This window comes from Xiphias gladius, chromosome 11, assembly GCF_016859285.1.
Source record: "Xiphias gladius isolate SHS-SW01 ecotype Sanya breed wild chromosome 11, ASM1685928v1, whole genome shotgun sequence".
NCBI classification, from domain to species: domain Eukaryota; kingdom Metazoa; phylum Chordata; class Actinopteri; order Istiophoriformes; family Xiphiidae; genus Xiphias; species Xiphias gladius.
This window is the reverse complement of record NC_053410.1, coordinates 15,897,082-15,920,430: the sequence shown is the minus strand read 5'-3', so window position 1 is coordinate 15,920,430 and position 23,349 is coordinate 15,897,082. Positions and strand designations below refer to the sequence as shown.

At 39.5% G+C, this 23,349-nt stretch overlaps 1 protein-coding gene across 4 annotated transcripts in view; it reads left to right on the top strand.

Annotated features, from left to right (window-relative positions):
- The first annotated feature begins 3,800 nt into the window (after positions 1 to 3,800).
- Positions 3,801 to 23,349, top strand: part of dst (dystonin) — a 98,116-nt gene continuing 78,567 nt past the window's right edge. For all 4 annotated transcript variants that reach the window (XM_040138358.1, XM_040138360.1, XM_040138357.1 and 1 more), the window contains exons 1-3: positions 3,801 to 3,915; positions 18,367 to 18,428; positions 21,236 to 21,325. In XM_040138358.1, the coding sequence (XP_039994292.1) occupies positions 3,828 to 3,915; positions 18,367 to 18,428; positions 21,236 to 21,325 (240 nt within the window). In that variant the 5' untranslated portion in view covers positions 3,801 to 3,827. The remainder of the gene's footprint in view (positions 3,916 to 18,366; positions 18,429 to 21,235; positions 21,326 to 23,349) is intronic.

Below are 23,349 nucleotides of genomic sequence, written 5' to 3'. Positions count from 1 at the left end.
AAGCAATCCTGTGCCTGCTAATATCTGCTATCGTAATAATAGCAGATAGATAGATTTAAGGAATCATGAGAGCGCCATGAAGTGCTGGAAGGGAGCAGACTTTAATATGTAATAGACCAGCACAAACTAGTGCAGGCCTAGATCAGCCTCGTTCATTGCATCATTCATGATATATTTGCATCTGTAAAAAAATGAATAATCCAGAATGGTGGCCTTGTCTTGGCGAAACTTATTTTTGTGTTGTTTTCACTGATAATCTCTTTTAATGACCCTGTGTACCAGTGTTCGGGAACTACCGGCTACACAGTCTATTCACAACATGGTCATGAAGTGAATATTTTATAAATGCAGCTTGATATCTGTGCTCCTCTTATATGTATTTAATAGGACCTGCACATTTAGCGGGTAGACAATTAAAAGTGTTCTTTCAGGGTTTATTTCACTGAGGGATACCCTGTAGCCACTGTATTTTCAGATGTTACTGACAAAGATAGTCAGAAAGGAAACTATGGTGTCCTTATGTCCATTTTTTTTAACAGCAACAGCTCCTGAACACAGAATATTGGGCATTAACAAAGAATAAAGAATTTTTGTACATTCCCTAATAGAGAGGATAAGCCGTGTATTAAGTGAAGAGGGAGGGACTTCAATCTTTCAACCATTCTTATCCCCATGGGCTTTGTTCCTTCCAAGAAAGACAGCAAGGAAAAGATTGAGGAAAACATATTCCTACAGCAGCCAAAACGAATCATTATTTCATAATAGCGAGCATTAACTTTCCTCGGACCGTAGAGTTCTTTTTCCTTTTAGTAGGAGGAATTATGAATAAGCAGAAAGCTGATAAAAACGTGGAGCACTAAGCTGCCTTTTCAGCACTGAGTTTTATCCTGATGAAAAGTGATGCAACGATGAAAAGGCTGCTAATATTAGCGGTGTGTTGCTTTCATCAGCTCCTGCAGATTCACGCTGAGTCTGAAACAGATTCCCACTACTACTGCTATTTAAAACTAGAGACGATTTTCTTTGCCCCTGCAGCAATACTATCAGACGCTTTCAAGTTTATCAGCCACATTTACATCTCACGTATCCAGATTTTACCTTTAAATATAATTAGGGCAGGGATTATTGCCCTCGGTTTTATGTCGCATTTACCCATTAAATAGTGTTTTATCATTAAGCAAATGAAGTGTCAACATACAGGTATTTTGCGCCCCACCCTTCTCTTGCTCCATCAGGTCGTGTTTACCTGCGTCTGCTCGGTTGCTCAGTCTCAGGTGCGTCAGGGTGCGGCAGGAAAAATTGAGCAGTAAGTCATTGATCCCCCAGTATGAGTGACTGCGTTATTTGTAGATGTAGATGGAATTGGAAACGCCTGCAGGTGTCTTTGTGGCTAAATTGGTTTAACCGGGTTTGGCATTAAACCCGGTCAAACCGACTGAAACCGAGTGCAATCTTTTTTCTTTTTTTTTTTTTGTGTGCACCCCTGGTCCTCTCCACCCTCTCGGCTAATTCATGCTTTCACTTTAGCCTCTTTGGTTACCACACGCCGTCTACACTGTAGGCGCTTATGTAATTTGTGTCCAGAAATCCTCGCAGCAGTGTGGACCCTTACAATGTGCGTCCTGCCACGAGACAACTGTGGGAGCTCGTGTCCCCTTATTACCCCCCACCCACCCAGCTTTTGAGGTATCAGTAGCCACCCAGCACCTTTTGTGCAGGGATGGCGCTCTAACGCCAGCGTTGCTGCCGGAGCCGCTGTTGTTGGCTACCGGGTATGACGCGGAGACACATGCAGCCTGCTCTCCCATCACGGTCCAGCTCTGCCTCTCGACAGCACACGGCGCACCATCCCTTCAGCCCTCCGGAGATCTGACATCACCTCACATCCATGATGCTGCGATAGGGGACTAACTCGTGGCCGGAGCATCCCTCAAAGGGCGTGGCACTCTGTGGGAATTGACGCACGAGAAGTGTGGCTGAAGGGTGGAAGCTAATAACGCACAAATAGGATTGGGGTTTTTATTTATTTTTTCTCCTTTCCTCCTTCTTCCAGCTGACAGGTCTCCATGTATACAGTGGTAAGTCTTATTGTTGACCTGGCGGGGGAGCCATATACTATTGATTTCACATTGCCTTTATTTGGCTCAGCCGTTTATTGTTATGGATCATTGCGAGCTAGTGGCTCATGTCACGGAGCGTCCGCACACCTAACGTGCGCCCCCATTCCCTGCTTTGACCTGCGATGGTGCGAAATAATCCGATCTGTGCTTGTTATTCCTCTTCTGCCTCCTCGTTTTATTTCGGCTGAGATGCGCGTGGAATCACGACGAGCATTGTTCTTGATCTTTCTCCCCCCCGTTTTTCTTTTGTCTCACAGAGCTCCAGTTCGGGGAACCCTTCCCTGCACTGCTCCATGTCTTCCTCGGCAGATTTCTCAGACGAGGACGAATACAGTGTGAAGTCCGGGTCGGCATCGCCGGCTCCCGGGGACACTTTGCCCTGGAACCTGCCCAGGCACGAGCGGTCCAAGAGGAAAATCCAGGGAGGATCCGTGCTGGATCCGGCGGAGAGAGCCGTGCTCAGGATCGCAGGTGAGGGGCTGACCCCTTGTTGTCCGGTTACCAGATAGTAAAGTACAGTGACGAGAACAACGGCGCTCGATTATGCTGCAGTAATCGGTGTATATGGGGACTACATGATGGTGTTGCGATTTTTTAAGCCGTGTCTTTTCCTGGCCCCCCCAGTGTTATCTGGGGACATAAGCACAGGGTCTGAGGTGCGGTGGATTTTTTTGGTGCATGTGATGGTATTTCGGTCTGTTCTTATTCCGTATGTGACGCTTTCAAATTAACCAAGGGTTCATTGGGTATGTGGTATAATTTAAAAAAAAAACAAAAAAAAAAAAAAAAAAACCAAGCTAAATTTTTCTTTGAGCCAACCTCTGTGTTACTTTTCATCCAACCAGTAGCTGGTCAGGTTGGTGCAGATTAAAAAACAAACAAAACAAAACATGAATTCCTCTGACACGGACTCTTGTTTGAGTCATACTTGATAACAGGCTTGTATGACGAGACTTTGACACTTTTTTTTTTAACGCTGTCAAACCCCCCTGTAAGAAATAACGCGCGACCGGCCACGCAGCCTCTAATCGCCCCGCGGACCCCTGCGGGGGGGTGTGGGGGGGGGGCATTTCCAGGGAAAGCTTGCGGGGCACCGGAACCTGTTCGCCGCCAGTGACAGCGGATGGACCACTTGGCGGCGAACACGCCTTGCAAGCCTTGCGAACGTGCCGGAGATGTTCAAAGTCTCTGGCAGGTGGACGGCAGTGAAAGAAGGAGAGCGGTCCGCGTTACGAGCCGGTACAGACACGCCTGATGGGGGAAAGGCGTTAAAACCGGGCGATTCATTCAGTCCGGTTGACACGTTATTTTACTCACTGGTGCGAGATCGCGCAGACGGGGGGCGAGACTTGGTGAGATTTGCCCTCTTGTGATAAGAGAGCAATGTTTAAATCTCCCTGTAATTTAATTTTACACTCAGTATTGGGCTAATTGACTTGTTAAAACAGACAGCTTTAGGCAGCGCAGCACGTCCGGCAGTCCCTCCTATCAATCTAGCGAACTCCAGAGAGGAAGTGTCGCCTATTGGACAGACCGCAGACAAGGGAGGGATCTAGGGCGTTTCCTTTAGTGCAACAACAGCGCTGATCTCTCTCGAGCCCTCAGCAATACACATACATGCGTGTCACACACACACACACACACACACACACACACGCTGTGTCCCTGTCCGCCTCTGGTGAATGTCCAGTTTGTGGAGCCCGGGTTATGGCTCAGTACGCACCGCAGGCTTATGTGCTCTCGGACGAACAGGAATACCTCCAAGCGTATGAGGATGTTTTGGAAAAATACAAAGGTAGGCTTAGTGCCGATTGGACGTTGTTTAGGCTTTTGGACGATGAAGATATTGCCCGATTGCTGCTTGACACCTCGGTAAATGTCAGCCTGCCCCCTCTCTGTCTGGTGACTGGCTGGTCTTAGTGTCTTTATCCCTGCACTGGAAAAAGTGGGAATATTTCCTGCATGACATCACGTTTAAGCAGAATATTAGGAGCCAAGACAAAGGCTTTATTATATGATCACAGCTGATCATTAGATTAGAGTATTATTTCTCTTGTTTAGCTGTTATATGAAAATATTTAGCTTGAAATATGTCTGGAAAAACATTTCATCAAGCTCGACAATGACAGTGTCTGCATTGTTTATTGTCAAATTGTAAGTTCTAAACAGAGAAATCAAGCCTGTTGTTTGAGTATATTGTACTTTCACAATGTAAATAATGTATTTGTATGTTTTTAGGGTGATCGCCTATAGAAATATCACTGATTGAAGAGATTGCGAAGGGGACCTATGTGGTGTCTAAAGGCAGAAAGGACAATGACATAGCAGGATGAGGCGTTAGCTCATACCAGCGGCGCATGTCACTTCATGTGGCTGCTCCCTTTGGGTCTATCTCATTAATTAGAGCAATCACACATAAGAGATCTATGTTAATCAGAGTCTCTGTGACAGCTAGAGCTCGCTGACAAAATTGTGCACATGCATTCTGAGGCTGGGCCTGAGGAGGTCCAGTGGAGCTGAATTCAAACTGACAACAGCGGTTTTAACTCTTGTGTTTCCCTTTTTGCTCGGGCAAACAAAGTAAAAACAACAGAACAATAAATGACATATACTGTGGACTATTGTACTGAATGCTTGCCGGGAGCGTTTTCTCTCAGCTGTCGGAGCACTGTAGCCAGCAGGGCCAGTCAGCTGTGGTATAAGGCTTAAACGCCCTGACTGGACTCTAATGGGATCATATGATGTGGCATCATTAGGAATCCGTAGCTGTTGTCTTCAGGCAGAGGAGCTGTGACACACAATGAGCTTACTTATTTTTCCTGTGTTCTTCTATCACTAACTACCATTCTGTGATTAGTTTTACATGTTATGCATTGATTTTCGGAGACAATTGACTCACCGTCAGCTGTTGCATGAACAATGAACTTATCAATGAAGGGTAAGGCATTCTTTTGTATTTTCTAGATAATTTTACCAACAAATTCCAAAGTTTTTGGAAGCGCTGTAGCCTCACAAAAATTCTAATGTTTTACTTTGCCGTATCTACTTCACCAATTCATCACGCTGACTGTTTCTTAAGTAAAATTGACTGAATTTGGTGTCTTTTTTTTTTTGCTTATCAATTTTATTCTGCACAGATTTTGTTTTTGCTATGGAGAAATCCAGGTAGAACCTTGAGATCAGTAGGCAGGCTAATCATTACTTCTAGCAAACTCTCCTACAACCCTGTTTCCACCAGTTTTGTTTATATCTGGCTCCCCATCGCAGGGGGAAAAAGTTCCAGCTTTGAGTGCTGAAGCAGAAAGAATTAATCAAAATCTATTTACTAGGGGTCAGTTAAGGAGAGAGGAAGGAGACCATAGCTAGTTTATAGACATGTACAATTCAAAATTTCTTTGCACAGTTGTGCACTGCATGCTTGTGTCTGATAATGCTGGAGAGTGGTGAGTGAGATGATGGCAAATTTACACAAGTATGATTTACAAAAATAAAATCACATTTGATTTTATGTAAGAGGAAAGCTTCAGAAAGTTAGATCTTAGCTTGTAGAAGTTATTGTGTACAATACCATAGTACAATGTATTTGAGCATGTATGACTGGATGATAAGGCTGAGAAATTTATCTTTACATCAGTGTCAAATACCTTCTACCGTCTTAAAACAGTGTAGTTCTCGATGTAAATTTGTCTTCCCAGTCGGGAAAGTGGCGTAAAACTGTATTTACCGTTTCCATTAAAAAGTGGTTTGCTTGTCAAAGGCCAAGACATTTTTCTATAGAGCACTGGTGAAGTGCTGGAAGAATCCCTGTTTTAATTGTTACTTATGTTTTATTTGCAGTTGATGGGAACACCCAGAGCTCCAGGCTTCTCTCCATGTGATGCTTAGAGTATCAAAGGGACACATTTTCATACGAAAATCATCAACAGTAACCAAACAAACACAACCAAAGGGTTCAGTAAACAGAACAGCAATTGGGCCAGCTATAAAGTGGGAAGAAGTTTTTTCTTTGTCTCTCCAAATCCAGATATAGGCATGAATCCTTTTCATATTTGACGGTGTAAGTTTAGGCAAACGTACTGTAACTTATTGTCATTGTCTGCACTAGGTGACTTTATGTTTATCTGGGTTGCTGTAATTTGTGGTCTGGCTTGGTTCAGGAGTCATCAAACACCTCTGGGATAATGTTAGCCCTCAGTTTCTAGAGAAAAGAGAGAAGCCGAGACAAAAATGTATGTGCTTCATTGTGGTGATTGAGTGCCATGTGATTATGTTACTTGAGATGTGACACATGCACTTGTTCACCTCCATTGTGACCTTTAGGGAACTTGACCATTAGAGATAAATTGACAAATTTCAAGATCAAGGAAGTACTTTATGAAAATCTGAGCTATTCTTAAAAGAAATGTGAGTTTAAGATGTTATTTTGAGACTAAGCATAACAATTGCCATTGACTGAGAGCATGCATGTGGTTCTTATTGCTCCAACTGTAAGAATGCCACACTAATTAGGTATTAGAGCTAATAATACACTTTACGGAGGAATTGCTTTAGGTCGGGCTGAAATTCAATGCAGGCTTTACAAAAGATTATAAACTTGAGGAATGAGTTAAAGACATGGTCTCTTAGACACATACAACGGTTAAATGTACTGGATAGAGGCTATATGGGATCACACTGTTCTAGCAGAGCCTGCTTGGTAGGTCGTCAGCATTATGGAGCCATTAGAGTTTCCCAACAGTTGATCATCCTCTGACATCTGTGAAAATTTAATGGATTAGACATTTGGTGGTTCAGTCAGCTCTTCTTGCAGTTCATTTTGTTTTTGAGATGCCATATGGCATTAATACTTTCATTAGAGTGTAGAGAATATATATATATATATATATATATATATATATATATATATATATATATATATAACTGGACCCAAATGAGCATGTTTTGCTTATTGAGAGAGATTACAGTCTTGCAGAAAATACCGCGAAATTTAAATTTAAGCCGGAGAAACATTTTGTTTTTCAGGGTTGTGATCTGCTTTTCTGTGCACATACGGAGATTTTTATTTGTGATTTTTACATTTGATTAATTAGGGGTCTTTTTACAGTTTCTTAAAAGATAAATGTGAAAAGAAATGCCCAGGAAGGTACACTGCTACCAGCTAGACATCAAACGCAACAGTTCTTTTCAGAAGCACATCCATAAGGCTAATTTCCTGAGTGTGAAAAAAGATTTTATTCCTTTAAGGAGCACCAATATACACCCTTCTGTAGGATGGCTGCTCTGAAAGTTGTGTGTTGTAGGAGGGTGTGGTCTCCCACTGGCTCTCTGACATGTCTGTCTGTGAATCACTGCAGTCTGCCTTATGATTTAATCTCTCATGGCAAGAGGGATTTCTGTAGATACAATAAGGAATACCTTATAATTATTAATATCACCCTTTTTATACTCATATTATCTTGTATTGTCAAACACAGCCATGAGTGAGGGAGCATTGTGTTTTTTGCACAGTCACTGCCTTTGTCCAGCCTCCTGGGCCGTGCCCAGCCCAACCCCTCTGCTCTATGTCGACAGCCTACTCATCACATTCAAATGGCCTAGTGGCCCACACATGCAGTAGGCTGCCTCTATGGAGACCGTCTGCTACTGTACAAAAGACACTTTGTTTTTTTGTGAGCAGCATCCAAGTTCCACAGACTTGTTCATGTGTCAAACTGATGGTGGTGATGCTCCTGATTGGCTTTTCATTGATGTTTAAACGTCAAGGAGCCACAGTTTGGAGGTGGTCTCTATCCATCTAATTCAGCCTACAGATTAATGATGCATACTGCATATTGGTCATGCACAGCTGGCCATTGTAGGCTCCCAAAAACTGAGCACTAACCCACTAACTTATATTGTTTACAAACAATAGGAACATGTTTAATAGGTTTTAATTAAACTTTGTCTTTCAGATTGGTAAGAAGAGAGAATGCATGAACATATTACTTGGAGTTCGTACACTTTATGCCTGCCGCCCAATCATTTTCTAATAAAATTAAACAATTTCTTCAATGCAAGTAGGATTTAATTTTCATTTATTTTTTTTTCCATTCTAGTAGATTATCAGGGAAAAAAATGGCTTAGAACTAGCATATAGTGGATTTGGTTTAGGAAAAATATGAACAAAAATCTGATTTAGATAATATAATCACTAGGCTATTTAATTATCAAGTGCAATTTCACACCTACCACAGCCAGATATTGAGGTGCTGAGTACCAATGGCAAATAAACGACATTAGATCTTTGGATCGGTTTCCAACTCAAGATCAGCTTGGTGCTCCCTAATCTAACAATAACCTCTAGCCGAATCTGATTTGAAGCTATGAGTACAGCTGCTCCTGTTTTCATTTTATAGGTTTCACCAACATGTGTTCTCAGATCAGAATGCTAGTTATCTGCAATCAGAAACCGAATATCCGAGTATTTGCTGTTATTGTCCATCACTGTGTCAAGGTTTGATATGGAAAACAAAGTGATAAAAAATGAAACCCATTAACAGTAAATACACAGTACCCTATGAGTACTTATGCTAAAATATTGTTCTTGCTGCCAAGCCCTTCATTGTTCCAGTCAAAAGACTTATTACACTGCCTCATTTAAAATGGGCAGTGTAATCCATCCAGGGATCTCAGAAAGCTTTTTACTGCTCCAATCCATCTTTAGGTACAGAAATATAGTTTTTATTTATTTTTGAATCATATATTGTTCATGCATTTATTTTTTAGCGATGTATAGCACATGGAATACATTTGATTAATATTATTAACATGAAACATAACTGTAATGCAGTCCCATGCAGTTGTATTATTTCTGTACGTGAGTGTGATGCTTGCTCACTGTTGTATTTCTAAATGTTATATTTATATGCTGTCATGGTGATGGGAAGACCAGCATGACTGAACCTCATTCCACAGCTTTGCTTAGCTCCTCTAACATGAGATCATCTTTTTGAGTCCCACCCCTGACTCATGCTCTGTAGCCTTTCCTCTCGCACTCCGGTGGCACCACCCTTCTCCCCTGAATGCAGCAGATGCTAGGAAGCAATGCCATACTTGCAGCAGGAAACAGATTTCCTTTCTCCACTTTTTATTGGATGGACAAGAAATGATCATCTCCATCTAGCTCCACATCATAAAAGCTGTTATTTTAAAACAATTGTTATGCTCACATGAATCGCATTATATCAGGAGCTAATGGTTAAAATAACATTACATGATATATTTATTTGTTGATTGATTGATTGATTGATTGATTGAATTAATTCTTTTGAGTGCCCATTACTAAGAAGTGGGTTGAGAGTTAAGTTACAGACTGGTGAGAAATTAAAGGAAAAACCTGAATACAGGAGAGAAACATAACAAATGCAGATGCTCCCGTAAAGGGTACGGGGGGTCACTGACTGTTTTGATGAGTATGAAAAAATGATGTGAATCATATGCTATGGCCTTTCCATGCACATTTTACACTGTGTTAGACGGCGCTCTCCAGCACCATAATCAAAACACCAAATGAGGGAATATCTTTTAGACAAAGTGTGTTTATCCCTTCAGTAAAGTTTCAGAGAGTTATAGAAGCTATCTCAAGGAGCACTGAAGCTGATCTAGCAGGTTGTGGTGGCCCAACACCTTACTGAGACACTTTAGGCTGTTTTTTCCTATAATTTGTCATCCATCTGTAAATAATAAGGAATAACATTAAAAAAAAATCTTCTTGCCTTTTACAGAGAAGATTATTCAAAATTCTATTGCCAGATGCGAAAACTACCTCAAACTATTCAGCAAATCTATTATATATTGCTGATGTACTATCATCAATTTATAGTAGCTACTAACTTTCTGAATTCATGTTTATTCCACATTGATATCTTAATTGGGCTGGTCAAGAATAGTTTTGTCTGAAAAATATGAATTCTTAAAGTAGCCCCTCTTTGTAGTTGATACAGCTCTGTGCTGTTATGCACATACCAGTCAGAAGAACTACTCCTAAATAGTTCAACATGGCTGAAAGGTGTAACTTTATACAAGATGATATTGAAAAAACAATATATTTAAAGTGGGTATCTATGAAATTTCTTGTTTTTTTTTTCTATTTTGGCAGTGCTTAGCCATCATTTCTGTGGTGTTTTTTCAAAACAGAGATGTGTTGGTGTTGATTAGCACACTGTGTAAATGTAGAACACCCTAAAAATGTAAACAGGATTACCTTAAATTATAAATCTTGATCAGCATTCTCCATAATCTAAGTGAGAGGGAGGAGGGGAGTAAAACAGATCACCATGTGTAAATACTCACATAAATGTGGCAGTTGCAGCTGTTGCACATTTGAAGGCTAGTACTGGAGTGTTAGCAACTGTGTGAGTCTTCATGTTAGTACTGCTAGTGTGTATGTATGTCCCATTAGCTGTCATTATTGCTTCACCCTTTCCTCTCCTCAACTTTGCTGAGTGCCTCTTTAGTGACAGTTCATGGCTATTGGTACTTTGCCAGCCACACCTTAATTTCAGCTTCACTGGTGGGGATATTGAGTATTACATCTTAACAGCCCGAAACTCAATGAAACAAATGTCAGTAACATGATTGATTAAGAAGACAGCTCTTGTTTGCACCACACACATTAAAATTAGTCAGTATGTTTTGTCCATATACTCATTCACTACTGCATTTCCAGTACCTACTATGTATTTTCAAATAGTGGCCTGTGCAGTACTTTCATTTTATTTACTTTTTAAAATTTGCATAAGCCACAGTTCACTGTAATTTAGTTTAAAGTTGAGGAATATAATGTTGATCAGAGGAGAATGCTGAAAATGATGTGCAGCAGTGGCTCAAAACAAGAGAGACATGATAATAATAATCTCTGCACAGATGCTCAGGCATTGTACCTTTTTTCTTGGAGTCTTCTTTACTTTAGTCTCTAGGCTTAAGACAGAGCAAAGGCTGAGTGGGAGGGCTGCTTTGAAGGCTTGGCAACCTGTTTCAGTTACTGAGCTGTTCCAGTCACATATTTCAGACACTGCCCTACCCTTCTGAGAAGACTGACTATAGTATCCTCACTTACAAAGAATGACAAAAATCCTTGTACAGGTATTTCCCCCTCATCGTATCACATCGTATTTTTGTTTACCGCCTACCCAGATACCACGCTGACAACATAATTATTGAAACTCAGTGGAAGACAGTAGCCATTCTGTGCTGAGTCACCACTCCTGTGGGCCTCTGTTATAATGGGCAATGTACACTAAACCACCAGTGTGACCGGCCTGTAAGTTGCCTCAGACCATTTTTAGCCATGCTACTTACATGGGTCAAGGGAAGGCAATGTATTTCTTTTGGTTGGTCCACCACTTTGATCTAGACTGACATGTTTCAACAACTATTGGATGGATTGTCATGAAATTTTGTACAGATATTCATGGTCTCCAGAGGATGAATCCTACTGACTTTTCCTCTAGAGCCACCATGAGCTTGGCATTTTTGATTTTTCATGAAATATTTGAACAACTGTTGGATGGTTTGCCATGGAATTTGTTGAAGATAACCATGGTGCTCAGATGATGAATCCTAATGACTTTGGCAAGCCCGTCACTTTGCATATAGTGCCATCATCAGGTCAAAATTTGTACAGTACTATAGGTTAGAGCTGCAACTAATGAACATTATTGATTAATCTGCCAGTTATTTTCTCGATTGATAATTCTTTTTGCCTATAAAACATCAGAAAATAGTGAAAAATGACTTATAATTTTCCACAGTCCAAGGTGATCAGATGTCTTTTTTTGTCTGACCAATCGAAGACATTCAGTTGACTATTATGTATGACAAAGAAAAAGCATCAAATTCTCACATTTAAAAAGCCAGAAACAGCAAATTTTTAACAGTTTTGGTAAAAAAAACCAAAACAAAACGATTATTCGATTAGCAAAATAGTTGCTGATGAATATGCTGTTGATCAACTAATCAATTAATCAAGTAATCATTGCAGCTCTAATTTAGTTTATAACCAAATACCTGATAAAACTAACAACATTCCCATCAATCTCAGCTGTACTTTGTGTTTGCTGTTTAATAAGCAAATCTTAGCATGCTAACAAGCCAAACTAAGATGGTGAACATGGTAAACATTATGCCTTCTAAACATCTGCATCTCAGTATTGTCATTGTGAGCATGTTAGCATGCCGATGTTAGCATTTAGCTGTCCCTAAGTACAGCTAGTACTAGTTTAGAGCTGCTAGCATGACTGTAGACTTGCACTGTTAGTCTTGTTACAAAACATGGTTTTTGATCTAAATGAAAAAGGCTTGTGACACACCAAAGCTTAGATCAAGACCCACTTAAAAAATTAATTTTATTTTACAATTTTTACAAGCAATGGAAGAGTAAAGAATGTGTTTTGCAGATTGCTCGTCATGATGATGCATTAAGAAGATCTAGAGGTGAGCTGTAGGGTGCTGCAAACCTTTTCCATTTTGGATACTTTTACATTGAATGTGTGTGTGTACCCAGCATCACATTCAATTATGCTGCTATGAAGGAGATTACCTTGTGCCAGGGATTCATCTGCAACCACAGAATGTGATAGTCAGCTATTTGATGTGTACTTTTAAGATATATTTTTAGAATTTGATTAAAGTGAAGCCTGTTCAGTCAGAGGTGTAAGATGTTAATTTTGATCAGGATAACAGTGACAAAGACCAGTACTTCAAAATCTCTGCCACTGCTATCCAATACATGGCCTTGCATTCAAAACAAAGCAGAGGTACACACACGTTCGCTCACTGAGCTGGTTATTACACAAGAGATGCTGTTTAGCAAGAATGTTTAGCAAGTCCTTGTCATATGCTGAAAGGTTGAGGGCTTTTCAGTTTAGTCTTTATGTCTGTTTTGATTTCCCTCCCATACGAGGTCAAGAGGATTACACAGGCTGGATTTTGATTGCTAGGACTTTTTGACTCTGCTCTGCTCAGAATGTGAGGATATTTTAGGCATCCTTATGTAACAAGATGCCAAGGGTGTCATTGGCCCCCTGTGCCAGACATTCTTGGGAAAACATCAATTTATCCGATCTCATTCAAAGAATCTTGTTAAAATGACAGGCCAGTGTGAAGTGCTGTAGACTTTTCTGTTGCTGGTTGCATTTCCAACAGTCTTGTTCCATGTCGTTGGACACAATTAAGTAACTGTCATTCATGCAGATACACAAGTGTCATTTTCTTAATCTCAATCAGTACTAGCCAAACACATCCCAGAGAGTAGTGAAATTTTTTTTTTGTTTATCACCTAACCAGATACCACATTCACAACATAGTTATTGAAATTCAGTGGAAGAGGGTAGCCATTTTGTGCTGAGTCATTGGTCCTGTGGGTCTCTGTTATAATGGGCAATGTACACTAAACCATCAGTGTGACCAATCTGTAAGTTGCCTCAGACCATTTTTAGCCATGCTACTTACATGGGTTGAGGGAAGGCAATGTCTGTCTTTTGACTGGTCCACCACTTTGATCTAGACTGACATGTTTCAACAACTATTGGATGGATTGTCATGAAATTTTGTACAGATATTCATGGTCTCCAGAGGATGAATCCTACTGATTTTGGTGATCCCCTGACTTTTCCTCCACTGTGAGCTTGGCATCTAATAATCATCTAATAAATGTTCTTTGGGATGGATAAATCACATTCAAAAGCCAAAAGAGAAGACTAGGAAACAGACTTATTGCCCTATCCACAATTACATAAAAGACACCTGTACTATAAATTCAACTCTACTGCAAACATTTACTTCAGTCATCTATGTTTTATGTAAGGAAATGAAGGACGTCACCTAAGTGGCACAGATTATGTGGCCTGCAGTTGTAGGGGCAGCATGGGTTAGGGTCATAGCTATTAATAGCCATGCACATGTGCTTTGCTGAGGTCTACAAGTAAGTGTCTCAGGAGCTCTATAGCTTTCTGTTTGAATGCTGTGGGGGACTCTTGGCTAGTGCTGGGCTTAGTCTGTAGTCAGGGAACACACAGGCGTGCACACTGTACTTTACAGTAAATAATACTTTAATTACTACCAATTTGACTTTAAATTGCATCTCTAAAGGAGACTTTATGATGAAATTTTTTTGGACAGTGCCCAAATGTCAAGAAGTGCAGATGTAACATGAGAGAGGTTGTAAGTCAGTCTTTCTATGTGATCCTTCAAACATCAACCCATTAAAGTCAAAGGTCACAAGCTGTTGGTTATATTCTAAGCTGTACCCAGACAAACCTTGAAACCGAATGAGTAATTTCCTGTGGCTGTATGAGAAATGCATTTTGTTAGGCATATAAAACAAATCTAAATAATGAGAAAAGATGCAAATTTTCAGTAATAAATAAAATACATAATCTGCATCATAAGACAAAGTTTTGTACCGTAGGAGTTTTTTATAGCTAATCAAATGGGTAAAAGGTGTTAAAATCCAAGTAGTATAATCACAAAATTTATTAGATGTGATAAGCAGAATGAAATTTATTAAGCTGATAAGGTTTCGCAACATCAGGAGAATGGGTGTAGGATCATATTTGATCTGACATTATGTCTTTGTTATTGTTAGAAAGAGAAGCCTGTTTCGTTTTCTGTCTGATATCTGATCTTTATTAATCTTTACTACTGCTTTCCTCTTATGACCAAATAATGTGCAACCACTGTTTAAAAGCTGGATGAATTCAATTTCTTTTGGACTGACACCAAACCAGAGCTCATGCTTACTTTTTATTCTCACAAGATCCTCAAGAGGGCACCGTACTATTAAACTCACCTTCATGTTTTTTTGGGAAGCACAGGTACAGAAATAACTTATCTCACAGCATTTTCTAACCTGCTACCTAGTTCTGTTTCTGTCTCTATCTTTAGTGTTAAAGCTTTAACATGAAGGCAGAAATAATGAAAAGTTGGTTGTCTCACCATCTGACATTGGCTGATGTCGATATGATGTATTCAGCATGTCTTTTGTCAGTAATCTGGGCCATATGTGAAGCACAGTAGCCTACTGCTGACCATGTCTGACAGCTGGTTGAGGACCCTCTTTTCAGCCTGTTCTTTGCTCTGAGCTGGAGAATTTCCTTGAATACTTGCCCAGCCAATCTATATTAATGAGTTTCTCAGAAGAGGTTTATATATTATGCAGCAGAGAGCTTAGATATGGGCATTACTCATCTAATTGGTGTCCTACTGCAGACTGCACTGCTTTATTTCTCTGTGATTCAGCTGTACTCTAGAGTCACATTGACAGATATGACATTGGCAATGACACAGCAGCACTGCTGGTAAAGCATCATACTGTCAATATGAAGACTGACTACTTTCCTTATTTGTTCGGATTCTTTCATTGATCAGTTTTATAGAGTCATTTTAGTCAGACTGTTCTAACAGACCAGGGTGTTCCTTCTTTTATTCGATGTTTCAACTTCATGCCAGGCCTTGAACTAGACCATCATACAAAATAATTGGCGGACCAACCCACTTTCCAATTCTCAGCAGCTTTTACACATCGACCATTTTTAGATGAACTAAATGTAAAAATCTGCAGAGATTATAGTCACAGGGCTCTTAAGGTACCCCTGTTATCCTGGAAATGTGTGTTTCGGGCTTTTTGATAATTCAGACATGTCCATTATATAAGAATGACTACCCACACCAACTTTCGAATGAAAAAAGATGCCACTCTGTCAGAAATATTTTCATTTTCTCTAGCTTTCTTATGTAACTGGTATTCTCAGTATACTGATCAGAAAAAAAAGTAAAATTCCACTAAAAACTCTGAATTGAGCCACTTCCATTGAAAGATTACTAGGCCTTTTTTGGTATTTTTTTCATGTTGTATTATGAAGAGTGTTGATTGTTATTTGTCTGTATGTGCTCTCAGTTGTTTCTGCTGATGTAAAAAAAAAATTGGATGAGTCTTGGCAGCTGCACAATAGAGAGATGATGATCTGAAAGCTTCTTCACCCCTGAAAATTGAGGTCTATAGTTGAGCTTGTTTATACTGCGCAAGTTATATCTGATAAGGTATTTTCAATAATCAAATGTTGCATGCTGTCAGAACAAATTATGGTACATTCCTCTAAAATAACAACTTGAATAAACTGGCTGTATCCTGCCACAGTCAGTGGGAACCTCCCTGAAACAAGTTAACAGAGAACTTTTCTTCTTTTTCCTTTTTATTTTCTTTTTACAAGAAGCACAGACTTCTTCTGTGGTTTTGAGTGCTGCTGTAGATAAACACTTAACCGCGTGGAAACTCAAAATAGTGAGTAGCCATGGAAAACCTGACAGAACTTGTTCTGGATGCTTGATGAGAAAGGGAGTCACGACTGCCCTAGAGGCAGGCAAGCAGGCAGACAGGCAAGAAGACTGTTACTCCTTCCTCAGTTGCTTATCCACATGGCAACCGTCTACCTGAACCACGATCCTCTTGACAGCCCTCAGGAGCTAGTGCAGAGAATGAAATACCTGTTGAAGACTGAGAGGGAGCACAGGACTCACCTGGTAACTCTCATGTGCTGCATGGGTCAGTATTTATTTTACTGCTTCTTGTTATTTCCTTGAGAGGTTATTCATGTCTGTGCTTGCTCATTACTAATAGTAGGCAAGATATCCTTGAGCGAAACTTATTTTGTAATCCGTACTGAGGGACATTAAAGGGAGGAGGTTATCTGTGTTGTTAGTCCTATGGTCAAAGTTCAGGAAAAAGCTGGTTGTCATCCAGCGTCATTATTAGCAGTGAACTAACTGTGACCTAGGCGGCAGATGTTGTTGTGTATGTGATCGATCGTACGCAATTTTTTTGGTGTTCACTGAGGATAATTTAGAGGAGTTGTGTCAGGCAGACTGGGACACGTGAAAGCGGTGAACTGAGTCACGACTGTGGTGGCTGGCTTGAATGCTGCTCTGATCTGACACTGGATAAAGGACAATCTTAAGGAAAAATACAGTGACAAAAATTAGGGGTTGTTCATAATGCTGACAAGAAAAAATAATAATGTAAGAGTTACTGTTAATTTTCTTCATTATACTACTACTACTGCTAGTACAAGAAAAAAAGATTGAATAATGTTTCCTTTTCCTTTTTAATTGCTTCCATTTACATCCTGGTCTCACATATGTCGCTGGTGGCATGACATGTGGTCACTATGGTGATGGGAAACAAAAACATAATGTGGTCAACAGCATGTAGGAAAGAGTGATGCCATTTCAGTCTCTGGGAAGTGGCAGCCGTCTTTTTAGCCATAGGGACTTGAAGTCTTGGTATGTCTTTCCTTCCTTTCCTTCTACATCACTTTCATTGAAACTATAAATTCAAAAGTAACATTTCACATATACTGTTTGCAACAGAAAACAAGGGATTCAACTACTAAAATGAAATTCCAAATGAATCAAAACCTTAAAGAGCAAATTTAATATGCTCACCTGTCAAAAAAGAACGTTATTCATGTCTTTCTATATATTTTTACCAGCTGCCACAGCTGGGCTGATATTGTTTTCACTTTGTGAGCCTGTGTGTGTGTTTTTGTGTCACAATGACACAATAAGGTCTTTGAGACCATGTTTGTCTGTCTGTCTGTCTCTAGACAGATTTTGTCACCGCGATAGTGGTGACAAAATCTGTGCAAGATGCAGTCACAAAACTGTACAGGTGTGTGTAGTTGAGATGCAAATGAAGGCCAAGTTTGAAGACGGGTGTGGTCCAAGCAAGGGCGCTGCAAGTAATGGTGTTGGAAGCAGGGAAGAGGCCATTGGCCCCCGCCCCACATATGTTTCAAGTCACGATCATTGTTTCCCAGTTTCAATCATTCCTGTCCGCTCCAAGACATTAGTTACCAGCCACGATGCCTGTGAACATGTGGACATTCCAACCCATGAGTACTCAGTTGTCATTACTACAAATTTTTCAAGCAACATGGCTGGTGTGATCCCATTGCAAGATGGTCTCTAGTTTGAGATATTATTTATTTGAAACGGCATTGTGTAATTTGCCCTGCCCTTGGTCCATTAAACACAATGCAGCCTAATAGGCTACACAACTGTCTTACACAGAACAGAATTAGTTTACTCTAATGACAACCTTCACAAAAAGAGATCTGTGTTGCCCAAAGACCTATGATGATTACTTTATAATGTGAAAAGCTTTATAATGTGAAATATTAAATTTTTCTTTTTTCTCTGTCTTCCTCAGATGAAAGAGACAGAGTGCAGAAGAAGACATTCACAAAATGGATAAATCAGCATCTGCTAAAGGTAAGAACTAATGTGTGCTGGTTGTTTGTCCTGTCCAATATCATCTAAAATTTAGAATTTTAGTGTATGAAAACTGATCTGAAAATATAATTTATTTGTGTCATATATTTCATGTGAAAAGTATATTCATTAATACAGAGATTAAACTTAAATAATGGTTAAAATTCCTAATTTTTTTCCACAACAATCAGCAAAACATTTTTTTCTAAACAACCCATTAGAGAAGTATTGGCAGTAATAACAATTACCACTCTCCATGTTAGGTCCTAACATACTAACATTCCTCCCCAGATATTATTACATTTTGTTAAAAGTCATTTAGCTGGGACGTGTGCTTCTACACTGCCACAGCAACGGGTTGTCTTTTATTGACTCAGGAATTTGAATTGCTAATTGTGTCTCTTCATTTGTCGATGGAATTTACAGACAGACAAGCATTGGCATGTCTCATCTAATACGCCTTTGTAAAAAACTAATCACTACCTGGGAATCATATATAATGTCATACTTTATAGAATTCATGTCTCAGTGGCACACTAATCAGTGCTACCACTAAAAATCAGCATAAACTTGTAGTTCTGTGATTTATAAATCAAGGAGACTTTATTCAGTCAATCGCTTCACATCTTTAGACATGAGATTGGTTGATATTTATATAGACACAGTAGTTGATGCCTTGAATCTTGTAAATTGGATATCTTTCAAGCCGTCATTGGCTTGCGAGATAAAAGTGAACAGCAGCAGGGGCCAAGCTGACAGAAATATTTTAAGCTGCAGTAACTCCCAAAAATACAATGGCTAGATGCTACTCATTTTGTTTGGTAGGTCACTACTAATTTGTAGAGCCAGTGAAAGCAATGAGCAATGAAATAAATGTGTTTTTTTTTTCTCAAGTTGTCTCATCAAGAAGATTTTTTAAGAAAGTCCATAGTTCATTCATGCAAATGCAGTACCATGTGACAGTAAAATACATGAATCAAAAGAAAACACAAAATTTAGTATCTTAAGAAACTCTTGATTTTCATACCTTGTATGAAATACATATACGGTAGGAAATTAATCAAAAACTAATGGTAGGCTTTGATAATGGACAACAGTGGTGTGAATCATATGCAAATTTTAGCTCTGTTTATGGTGTGGGTCAAAGGATGGCAATGTTGGTCAGTTGGCCAGTCCACCACTTTGGTCCTGACTGAAATATCTAAACAACTATTGGATGGATTGCTATTAAAACTTTATACAGATATTCATGGCCTCCAAAGGATGAAGCCCACTGATATTGGTGATCCTCTGACCTTTCCTGTAAGGCCACCAGCAGGGCAAAGTTTTCACATATCCAGTGAAATATTTCAATATAGACTAGATGGATTTCTACACCATTTTGATTGTTCCCAGATAAAGAATCCTACAGACTCGATGATCCCCTGTCTTTTTCTGGAATGCCACCATGTGTTTGGCAGTTGTAGTTTTGAGGGACAGTTTTCTCAGTAACCACTGGATGGATTTCTACTACTACTGGATGGGTTGGGGTCTTTGATCATCATGTTCAAAGTTGAGTGTGTGCCATGAACCTTTCCTGAAGGAATAGTTTAAGGGTCTCTGCCTACTAGATCTGTCTTTACTTGATGAGGATGGGACTTCCCATGGATCAGTGCTGATGACTAGTTTTATGATTACTTGCGTGTGATGTTTTCATAACGGAATGTATTTATTATTTCCAGTATGACAATAATTAGAGGGATGCACGGGGCTCTTAGGAGCTGTTGGTTCCAGTTCTGCCATCAGGAAGTGCCAGCTGCAGCTCGCGCTGTTTCATGAGAGACACATTATGTAAACTTTGTCACAATCTTGGCATAAGAAATAAGAAAATAATATTTTATGTCTACAGTTCTGCAACATAACATGACACATGCAATGAAGCTACAGAGATTAAAAGCAACATGTGCATAAAAAACAAAGGCTCTGTTCTGTAGTAGCTTGAACCTGTTGAACTTCAGTTAACAGTTTAATAGGATTTTTACCTTTTATATCATGTTGACTGTCATATTTCAGGCGTCTTTAACCTATCGTTAGGTCTTTATCAGCAGGCCACACGCACAGTCCATGAGAAACCAGAGGTGCTGAGTAATAGTTGGGGTCTGTTTGGCTGACCCAATAACATAAGGGTGCACGTCTATTTTGGCTCCACAGCTGTGGCTGTTATCTGGGATTACAGTGCTGAAAGCCCTGTGTGAAAGCAGGTCAGCGGGCAGCAGGGTGACTTCAGAGGCGTGGTATTTAGGACAGGAAGGAGAGATGGGCCTGCTGGAAGGACTGGAGCTGTTAAGTGCCTTGCTCAAGTGCTTAGATAAGGTGTCACAAAGATATGCTGCTCACACTATTATTCAGAGTGTTTTATAATATATGCATTTCAGAATAGACAGATCTGTGAGATAAAATAAAAAAACAAAAACATTTTTGTTGTAAAATGTGAACTAAAACAGTGTTTTTCTAAAACTGGGCTTAAACTGAAACCGAACACCAACAAGTTGAATGAATAACACAAGGAAGAAACATCAAAGGCAATGGGTGAGGTATTTTTACGCCAGGTCTAAGAATGTGGGGGACTTTCATGGTTCACGGTTTCTGTACTTTAGCAAATTAGATTATTGTGATTCAATAACTGCGGTCAGAGATTTCAAAACAACACCAATGTTGATTAAGTGCAGAGTAGTGGAATAACTATATTTGTTATAATGAACAGGTATGTAATAACAATATGATATTTGCAGTTTCCTCACGTTTTGCTTTCTTCCTCGTGTCTATAGGTCCGGAAGCATATAAATGACCTGTACGAAGACTTAAGAGATGGACATAACCTGATCTCACTGCTGGAGGTTTTGTCTGGAGACACATTGGTGAGTTAACGCTTTTCTCTTATTTTAAATTTCATCGTCAGTCGTTCGTAAAGAGATAAGAGCTCAAAACAAACTCACATAATTAAGAAACACTTAAGATGTTTTGGTGCAAGTAGAATTTGGGCAGTGCTATTGAGCTTCGAGTCAGAGCAATTTCCATTGAGATCAGTCTTGTGAAAACACAGAGTATTCAGATTGTCGTTAGACACCAATAAGAGAAGTGAGAGAACTGCTGTTCTTCACGTAGAGCAGTCTGTCACAGCTTTGCCTTATTAATGCATGTGCCCTTCTGACTTATGTAACTGATGGTAGGAGGGAATCCTGGGATTTGATGGTCTGTAAGCAGATCTAGTGTGACTTAGCATTCACCAAAACCCACTCACATAGTCACATTTTTTGAGAATAGTATGCAGGTTTTGAACATATCAAAGGATTATCTTTTTTTTTTTTTTTTGCGTCTTCTTCCTTGTCCATTCTGGGACATTAATGAAACTAACTTATGTGCTCATCATCATGATTAGTTTTGCCGTGCTACTAGGTGTAAGTGATAAATGAAATAAGTTGGTATAGTATGCCTCGCTTTACATATCCAGTACATGCAGTCAGGACACATTCAGAGATGGGGCACTTTGTGCGACAGTAGTTGTAGTGATGCTCAAGTGGCAACAAAATTTGAATGGGATACAAAATACAGTACCAACAAAAAGCTGTTGTTTTTAAGTCAAAAAGATGTAAACACGCAGGGGAAATCTAACAAGTGGGAAAACTATCTCTCTGGTTGCCCACTGGAGTTTCTAGCAAGTTCTTGGCAGCCAATAATCAATCATTAACAGAGTTTAACTTGCTAACTAGCTTTTTTAACTCACTAACTGCTAAAGGTTACTTTTGAAAATAGGTAACATAAACTGCTGGTATGTCTGTAGAAACAACCCCAATGTATCAGTTTGTCCAAGAATAATAAGAATACAAGAATAATCAAATTGCTACAGACCTCACCATGCTTGTTTCCACTGGAGAAGTGTATTTAAGTACCAGTTACATTAGCAGTTATTCAAACTTCTGTTTGTAATAATGCTGTGGGTTCTCTGCTGGTTATGAGACTGTCCTGAATTCAGGACCCTCAGGAGACAAACGTGGCTGCACTTCTGTGCATCCAAAGTCATGTCAGCTAACATTGTTCTTACTGGTACTCAGAAGACAAACATTACTGCACCTGAAAGCCAACCAGCCAGCATGAACATGTTACATTGTTTCTATAAAATAGCCATAGTACAATTATTAGCAGTGTTTCTTTTGAGTGCGGGAAGCTGTTACGGTGATTAAAGCACAGCTGGAGTTGTCAAGGTAATGGTTATATAATGAATTTCCAGTCAGTCAAAACTTGAAATGATCAGGAAATGATAAATAGCGAAAACCTTTCACAAATGTCATTCAAATTTGTTTTTAGTTAGGTTTATTATCTTGTAATGTGTTAATCCAATGGCCCTAGAGATAACTTTCTATCTGTTATTCGACCAAAAATATTGAACTATTTTCTAAAAAATAGGGATTGTGAAAGTAAACAATGACCAAATCACATGTTATTTTAACCAAATGTACAGAACTGTAATGATTTTCTAGCCTCTTTTTTAGACTTAAATCATATGGGCTCAAATTCTGTATAGTTCAGTATGTGCATGTGTCTAACCCCTCACATATAGAGCGTATAGCTGCACAGTTTATGTAGCCGTAGTGCCTTGGCCTAAGACAGATGGTACTGAAGTGCTGCATGTTATTCAGCAGGCTATTTGCTGTATTATTTCATTTCTTTTTATGTCATTATTTCATCTTATATTGAGGTATTCTGATACAGTCTTTGTGAAGTCCTGAGTTACATAATGTTATCATGCTGTTATGTCCCTTACTGTATAGTTAAAACGCATGTATTCCTGTACGAGGAATCCCAGCAGTTACTCCCTCTCCAGTGTGACTAACTTTCATCTTCTAAGTAGCTATCTATTTTCTGTTTACATCCTACTTTCCTG